An 8,605-nucleotide genomic window follows, 5' to 3' on the forward strand; every position below is an offset into this window, starting at 1 on the left:
TTAAAGAAGTTTGGGGAGCAAAATATTTGAGAACTGACACTCCAAGAAGTCTTAGTTTCTTTGAATGAAAAATGATAATTAGAGGTCACAATCTAGGAACTAGAGATGTTCATGGTTACTAGGCTGGCCATTCAATGAGCCTAAAATTGATCATGATGCTTTTGATGCAAATTCAGGACTATAGAGTTTTTACTTAAACTCATACAGTTTACGTTTGTTATCTCCTTTTTCCCATTATAGAAATCCCAGCAAAACCATTTCATTTCAGTGTCAGATTAACAATACCTCCACCACCATCACTACCAACAATATGATTACTTAAAACAGCTTGAGTTTTTGTCCTTTAGGTATATCTCTCTTTAGATGTACAATAATTTGATGGTTTAAAGGTACTTAAAATGTAGATTTTTGGTCCTGAAGTAACAAAGTTCTTAAACATTAAGAACACAAAGTTCTAAAATTAAACATATTTTACTATAATTAGTCTATATATACTGATATTTATTTGTATTTTTGTTATGTCTGTGTTAAATTTTAGTAGAATGAAGGAAAATAATAGAAAAAATAAAGTTACTTGAAATGGTGTGTGTTTTTGAGATTATGCCACTAAGCAGATCAGTTAGATCCGTGAGTTTTTAATTTTCAGAGGCTTCTTTTTGTAAATTTAGTTTTGTGATAATATGTTTACATGGTTCTAGAGTCAGTTTTATTAAATAAGATATATTCTAAGAAGTTTAGCTTCTATCCCTGTCTCCTCTATCCTATTTCTCCTCTATCCTAAAAAAAAAAATTGGTAATATTTTTTAAATCATTTCCTTTCCATTATTTTTAAAATTTAATCAAACATTTTATATATTTAGTATTACTATTATCTCTCCCCTCGACTGTTTTCACTTTACAATCTATTTTAGAGATTAATCCAGTTGTATATAGAACACGTCATTGTATCGTTGTACCATAATTTCTTCAACCAGTTCTCTATTAAGGAGTTTTGGGGTAATTTCCAGTATTTATTATAAATGGTGCTGCAGTGAATAGTCGTACATATTTCTTTAATATTTTTACCACCGTATTTTGGGGGCAAAGTCCTAAAAGTGGAATTGTTGAGTCGAATCCACAGACTCGAAGTCACAAGAAGAGGAATTCCAAGGTGGGAGGGGCAAGTCAAGAATTTTACATTGGACATCACGTTCAGTGGATCGCATCCTCGCATCCTTCCGACTCCCAGCTCTCCAGGTCTTCCCGGTCAGAGCCTCTACCTCCGACCTCACACTTCCTACGTCTCCTCGCGCCCCTCATCCCGTAACTACAGCGCCCCTCCCATCCTCCCGCTGGTCCTCCGGACTCACCCCAAGAGCGGTGGGCGCAGGCGCTGCGCATGCCCGGCCCGTGCGCGGCGATTGGAGCGTCTGCAGACCACAGCGGCGTCATCACGGCGCGCCGCTCCCAGGCGTCCTTGCAAGGTCGCTCTGCCCAGCAGGAGCGCGCGTCAGTGACCGGTCCCAGGTCCGGGGGGCGCGCCGTTTCCTCCCGGGGTACCAGCGGCGACATGACGGGGTACACGCCCGATGAGAAACTGCGGCTGCAGCAGCTGCGAGAACTGAGGCGGCGATGGCTGAAGGACCAGGAGCTGAGCCCCCGGGAGCCGGTGCTGCCCCCGCAGAGGATGTGGCCTGTGGAGAGATTCTGGAACAAGTTTCTGCAGGACCCGACCCCCTGGAAGAACCTGGTGAGTGACCGGCCTCCCTCGCCCGCCATACCACCACCTCCCACGACCCCCAGACTGTCTGCTGGGATGCCTGCTCCTGTGGCCGAACCCAGGACACGGACATCGCTCTGCGCCCTCAAGCCCGGTGGTTCCTCCCGAAAGAAGGACCGTTAGGTTCTGCCGAGACGTAGGTGTAGCCAGATCGCAGCCCTGTCCTACGATTCCTGGCCGGGGCGTCAGGAGTCCAAGGGCATGTGTGGCTTTGGGAGAGTCATGCCCCTTTGCTGTCTAGACTGATGAGGTGAATCCTTGCTTGGGTTTTACAACACGTTTGGGTCTCTTTTGATTGCACAGATCTTACCCCAGTCGGAGAGCCAAGGGTCCACCGGTTAGAATTCCACGATTTTAGTATTTGAGAACACTTGTGTAAGATTGAGGCTATAGAGACCCAGCTAACGCTGCAGCCCACTATCCCAAGGCACAACGAGTCTCCGGCTGATGGTACGGCCCCGTGTGGTCACCGTAACGGACAGAATACTCTTGCCCTGCTTAGTGAGTCATATTCAAGAGCCACCTTTCTGAACGACCACCATGTGCGTGAAATACACGTTGTCATTTAAAAATGCCATTCCTGCACTGTACTCTGCAGAAAGTCACTCATTCAAGGAGCTGCCTTTATTTTCAGGGTCTCTGAACATTTTCTTGAGGTCGTTCATTAAATCACAACCGTTATGAGTGATAAGCACTATATCTCAGAATTGCTTTCACTTCGCTATGACATTGGCTGATAATAATGGAATAATAATGGAATACTACTAATATGTAACACTTGGGTGCTTACGTTGTGCATGACACTCTGCTGATGGTTTCACATGTGTTACTTTATGTAATTCTTTTCTCCTATAAGATAGAAAACTGTTGTTAATGAACTAGAGGCCCGGTGCACAAAAATTTGTGCACGGGTGGGAAGGAGTGGGTGTCCCTCAGCCTGGCCTGTGCCCTCTCGCAGTCTGGGACCCCTCGGGAGATAATGACCTGCTGGCTTAGGCCTGCTGCCGGGTGGCAGAGGGCAGGCCCAATCCCTAGGTGCAGCCTCTGGTCGGGCTCAGGGTAGGGCCGATTGGGGAGTTGGATCACCGCCACCTGTCACACTCAAGGCAGGGTCGATGAGGAGGTTGCAGCGCCACCGCCTGTCACGCACAGAGCAGGGCCGATCAGGGGGTTGAGGAGCTCCCCCTGTCACTAACAGAGTAGGGCCAATAGGGGAGTTGGGGCACCGCCCCCTGTCACGCACAGAGCAGGGTGGATCAGGAGGTTGGGGCGCTGCCCTCTATCCCCCACAGGGCTGATCAGGGGGTTGGGGCGCCTTCCCCTGTGACAAACAGAGCAGGGCCGATAGGGAGGTTGTGGCCCCGCCCCCTGTCACACACACAGCTGCAGGGCGATCAGGGGGTTTGGGCGCTGCCCCCTGTCACACTGATCCTGGTGCCGGGAGGCCTCTCGGCTCCGCTGATCCCAGTGCTGGGAGGCATATTACCCTTTTACTATATAGGATAGAGGCCTGGTGCATGCGTGGGGCTGGCTGGTTTGCCCTGCAGGGTGTCCTGGATCAGGGTGGGGGTCCCCACTGGGGTGCCTGACCAGCCTGGGTGAGGGGATGATGACTGTTTGCAGCTGGTCACACACCCTTCCAGGTGGGGGTCCCCACTGCGGTGCCTGGCCAGTCTGGGTGAGGGGCTGAGGGCTGTTTTCAGGCTGGCGAGGGACTGAAGCTCCCAACTGCTCTTTTTCTTTTTCTTTTTCTTCTGGGCCAGCTTTAGCTCTGAGGCTTGGCTCCAGCTCTTAGGCCTCCGCTGCTGAAAACAGATTTCTGGCCTTTGTTTATCTTCTGTATTTGAAACAATGTTGCGATCCTGCTGGCTGAAGCCCAATGGACTAAAGCAGGTTTCTGGGGTTTTGTTAAGCTTCTATATTTGTAACATAGTTGCTTAGAGTTGCAGCTCAGAGGCCGGCAGCGGCAGGCGGGGAACGTTTGAGTCCTCCGTCACTGAAGCAAGCAAGCCTCATGTTCAGTTTAAGCTGCCTGGCTGCCGGCCGCCATCTTGGCTGGCAGTTAATTTGCATATTGCCCTGATTAGCCAATGGGAAGGGTAGCGGTCGTACGCTAATTACCATGTTTCTCTTTTATTAGATAGGATGGAAACCGAGGCCTACAAAAGCTCAGCGATTTACCCTTAGAGCTAGGAATTAAAGGAGTTCACATTGAAATCTGTGTGTATCTACTTTCTTACAGTGCTATGAAGTCTGGTGCAAATTTTTCTGAAAAAGTGGTCTTAGATACTTTTTTCTTTCTTTAAATATATTTTTATTGATTTCAGAGAGGAAGAGAGAGGGAGAGAGAATCATTGATTGGCTGCCTCCTGCACACCCTTTCCTGGGGATCAAGCCCGCAACCCCAGGCATATGCCCTTGACCAGAATCATACCCGGGACCTTTCAGTCCACAGGCAGACACTTTATCCACTGAGCCAAACCAGCTAGGGCTTAGATACTTTTTTTTTATGATGGTAAAATGAAACTCTAATTCAACTTCGCTCTCACCCTTTGTATCCTTGACATTACTTGTTGATTTGGGCAGCCACTGGTTGAAAGTAGACATCCCTCCCATGATGTAAAGAAGTAAATAATCATTTATTGAAATCCATTTACCTTACTTTGAGCTAATTTTTTCTTCCACAATCATATTACAACATTTAGAATCTTTTCCCTGAAAGGATAGGTATGTTTCAGTCAAATCGGCTACCTTGGAAAAGTTCCATTTTTTTTAGTTCTCTTTTGCCTTTCACAAAATAGTATAAAGACATCTGAAAGTAAGCTTGGAACCCTTCTATCCCAGTACGTAAAACACTTTTTCTAGCATTGGTGTGCTCAGGTTGTCACCTCACACTTAGAATAATGCACATGGTGTTTGTGGGTATCTGAAATGGATAAATTAGGGAGATGACTTTACCTGAAAAATGATGTAGGTTTGATCATTCTGGTTAAATTGATTAAAATTATTCTTTCATTATTTATGCCATGCTTTATCTTTAATATACTTATAATAAAGATAATAAGGAAGTATTTTTTTAATTAATTTATTTTTTTTAGAGAGAGAGGCAGGGAGGGATTGGGGAAGGGGGTGGGAGAGAAACATCAGTTTGTTTGTTGTTCCATCTATTTATGCATTCATTGGTGGATTCTTGTATGTGCCCTGACTGAGAATTGAACCCACAATCTTGGTGTATGGAGATGACACTCTAATCAACTGAGCTACCCGGCCAGGGCTAGAAGTAATATTTTTTTGAAATCTATAAATGCCTTACTATAGTTTTGCAAAACGCTACTTGTCTTAATGCAACTTGCCCTGCATTCTAGGTATCCCCTAGCAGGCCCTATGTTTAGTAAAAAATACTTAAATGGGTGAGGTTAGCTACAGACTATAAGGAATTTGTAGCATTTAGAGATTTTAAATAATCATGACAATGTTGTATTATTGATGTTTTGTTTTTTTCTGCCACAAATGTAAAAGATGGGATATCTGTTTTATTTTGTGTATGGTTTTTTCTCCCTAGGTCTATAAGACGTACCGACACAGTTTCCTTATTTTTACTCATGTACTTATACCTGCCTGGATTATTCATTATCATTTAAAATATCATGTGGCTGTAAGTATGTTTTAAATATGTGTTTTTCAGAACTTATTTTTAATATGGTACAAAATTATTTCCTATGTGGGTATGCCTTACCCTGCTTTTACTTAGTAGAAATAATGTGCCTCTTGTAACCGATTGTGAACACCTTTGAATCCTTTTAGGTAAAAAGTTTAATTAAATATAAGGAATATATGGCTTTTCAAAAAGTTAATCTTTATATTAATTGCTTACAACTTAAAATGCATTTCCTCCTAGAAACAGTATTTAAGTGCTCAGAATGTAATTGACCTAATAATACTAGTGTAAATTCAGGATCATGAGTAGGAAGGGAGAAAGGAATTTCTGTTTCTCTTTTTGAGCATAGAGCTGGTATAAGGTAAAATTCAAAATAGTCAAAGGTTATCTTTGTCATCATTCCATTTCCCTTTTTTTCATTCTATTTGGTTTTTCACAACTTTTTTTCTTTAGAATCCAGGATGTTCAAAAGCTTGAACTTTTTCACTGAAAGATCTTGCAGGTGGTGGTTTAAAGGCTAAGGATAGCCTGGTGTAGGGGGTTGGAGCCCAGGCAGGGCAAGGGAGGAGTGCATGGAAAGGAGAACAGTGGTGGCTACCCAGTGTGAAGTGTTATAACCCAAACAGAGTAGGAGGGCATTCTTGTACCCATTAGGAGTGTTAGATCCCGGGTAGGTTGCTGCATGGGGGGTAGAGGGAAAGTATTGGCGAGTAGACCTGTTTGGAAAGAAGCAGTGGCAGCAACCTAGTGTAGGATATTAGAAGAAGGGTGGTTTGGGGCAATGATGGAGGTGGCAGCACAGAATAAGATGTCAGAACCTGAATGAGGTGAGGATGTTATTTATATTGGAGTGGTGATCATGACAAGAGATTGGTTATATACAGGAACATTGATCAGATAAGTACAAAAACTGATGATAGTGGGATCAGGATTCCCATTGCTAGAAAAGGGAGCTACACATATGGGAAGGGAGAAAAACCCTGTGCTACTAGAATGGAATTGGGAGTATGGCTGTGAACTCATGGTTTTTAATAATGATTGATAAATATAGAAGTAAATGTAGATGTAAGTGTGGATATTCTCTAGCTCTGTCCACTGACAGTGCCTGGTGGCAGAGCTACCTCATGGTAATTAGCACATCCAGAAGCCTGGTCTTATTTTCTAAATAAAATTCTTCACTGAAAGGATCCAGAGCTCTTTGGAGATATGGCCAGGTCCAGGGCTGAGGCAGGGAAAATACAAGATGAGCTTGTTGTTCCAGAAGGTAAAGAATTGTTCAAAGAATGATGGAGCTATATCAAAAGGACACAGAGTCAGCTTGAAAGAACTCTCATTGGGACAGTTTGAGCATCAAAATAAATGATGGTAATAGATGATAGACAACTGAATAAATAAATTGTAAATCCATGAGCCAATACTCATAGATAAGTAAATAATAAATGGGTAAAAAAGAAAGCTTTTTTGTATAATAGATTGCTAAATAATAAATGGACAAGGAATGATAGAAAAGTCATAATTTGAGGATCATTATAGTAATATTTTTTTCATGCAGGGAACATCAAAAGATACTAAGATTTATCTCAAAATACCGATCTTAAACGTACTTATTTGTTTCAAAGAGAAAAAGGGTAATTTTGTGGTAGAAACCTGACAGATACCACCTAAATTAAGAAATGTAAATTAACATTATTAATAGTGGAACAAACAGAAATGTACTACTTGATAGGATACAATAAAAAGAAAACAGCATCAATTTTGCAATGTTCCTGCCAAAAATGCATAACCTGAATCTAATTGTGAGGATACATAAGACAAACCCAAATTGAGGGACTTCTCAGCCTTGTTCAACTCAAAAGTGTCAAGATCTTAAAAGTTAAAGATTAACGGAAGATTCTTTCTAGATTGAAAAAAACTAAATAGACATGTCAACTAAATGCAGTTCTTGATTAATAGGCATAATCTGTTTAGTCAAAAGAAAAGAAATGGTTTTAACAGTCAAATTTTTAAACTGTCTAAACAATGAAGAACAAGTCATCTAAGGGGATTTTCTGAGAATTTCAAACAATTATGGAGACAATTGGTAAAATTTGAATGGGTTTTTTAAAAATATATATTTTATTGATTTTCTACAGAGAGGAAGGGAGAGGGATAGAGAGCTAGAAACATCGATCAGCCGCCTCCTGCACCCCACCCCACCCCCACTGGGGATGTGCCCGCAACTAAGGCACATGCCCTTGACCCGAATCGAACCTGGGACCCTTCAGTCCGCAGGCCGACGCTCTATCCACTGAGCCAAACCAGTTAGGACTGAATGGGTTCTTTAGACAGGAGGCAGTAATACAGCAATGTTAAATTCCTGATTTTGATGACTCTATTGCGATTATTTTACGAATATGGTCCTTAAAACAAAAAAATATTGTCCTTATTTGTAGGAAATAACCTAAAGCAAACCAGTTGGCAATTTACTATGAAATAACTGGGTAAAAAAAAAAAATTTACTTTTATAATTCTTGCAACTATTATTTCAAGGTAAAACAAAAGTTAGGGATTGCCTAACAAATTGTAGATAATCTCATTGAAGTTAGCTTGTTAAAAGGAGAATGAAACAAATAACTGGGGTTCTCAAAAAATTCTTTCTAACATGACTTGTTCTCTGTTGATTGTGTGGTCTCTCTAAAATTCTGATTGCTGACATCATCTTTGTTCTCTTAACTAATTAGATTATATCCATTGATCAACAACTGTGGAGTACCTTCTATGTTCTCTACCTTTATTGCTATAGAAAATATATAAGACAAAATTCCTGACCTCAAGGAGTTTATAGTACAGTTGGAAGATAGGTGATTCTGGTAGGAGTATGTTGGAGACAAGTTATTCCAGTGACAAAGAAAGATATGGAGTCACTAATGAGCATAGCCATATCTACCCAAGACTCTTGGCTCAGTAGACTGGGACCAATTAATGGAAGGTCTTGAAAACTAGGCAGAGGAGGTTGAACTTTATGTGGTAGGCAGTGGGAAGCTTTCCACTTTTAAGTAGGAAAGTGACTTTATAAAAGTGATATATTTAGGAAAACATAAAATATGGGGAGAATTGGAGGGAGGAAAGTCCTGACATCAAGCAAATCAGCTGGACGTTGTCACAGTTTAGTAGGTGTTCGTTGATGAGAATATGGTTAGGGCTCAGAC

The 8,605-nt window shown here is 42.1% G+C and overlaps 1 protein-coding gene across 1 annotated transcript in view; it reads left to right on the forward strand.

Moving 5' to 3' along the window:
* The first annotated feature begins 1,422 nt into the window (after positions 1-1,422).
* Positions 1,423-8,605, forward strand: part of NDUFB6 (NADH:ubiquinone oxidoreductase subunit B6) — a 14,094-nt gene continuing 6,911 nt past the window's right edge. Inside the window, exons 1-2 of the mRNA XM_006758598.2 lie at positions 1,423-1,729; positions 5,322-5,414. Of these exons, the coding sequence (XP_006758661.1) occupies positions 1,550-1,729; positions 5,322-5,414 (273 nt within the window). The 5' untranslated portion in view covers positions 1,423-1,549. The remainder of the gene's footprint in view (positions 1,730-5,321; positions 5,415-8,605) is intronic.

Source organism: Myotis davidii, unplaced genomic scaffold (assembly GCF_000327345.1).
Source record: "Myotis davidii unplaced genomic scaffold, ASM32734v1 scaffold534, whole genome shotgun sequence".
Lineage (NCBI taxonomy): Eukaryota > Metazoa > Chordata > Mammalia > Chiroptera > Vespertilionidae > Myotis > Myotis davidii.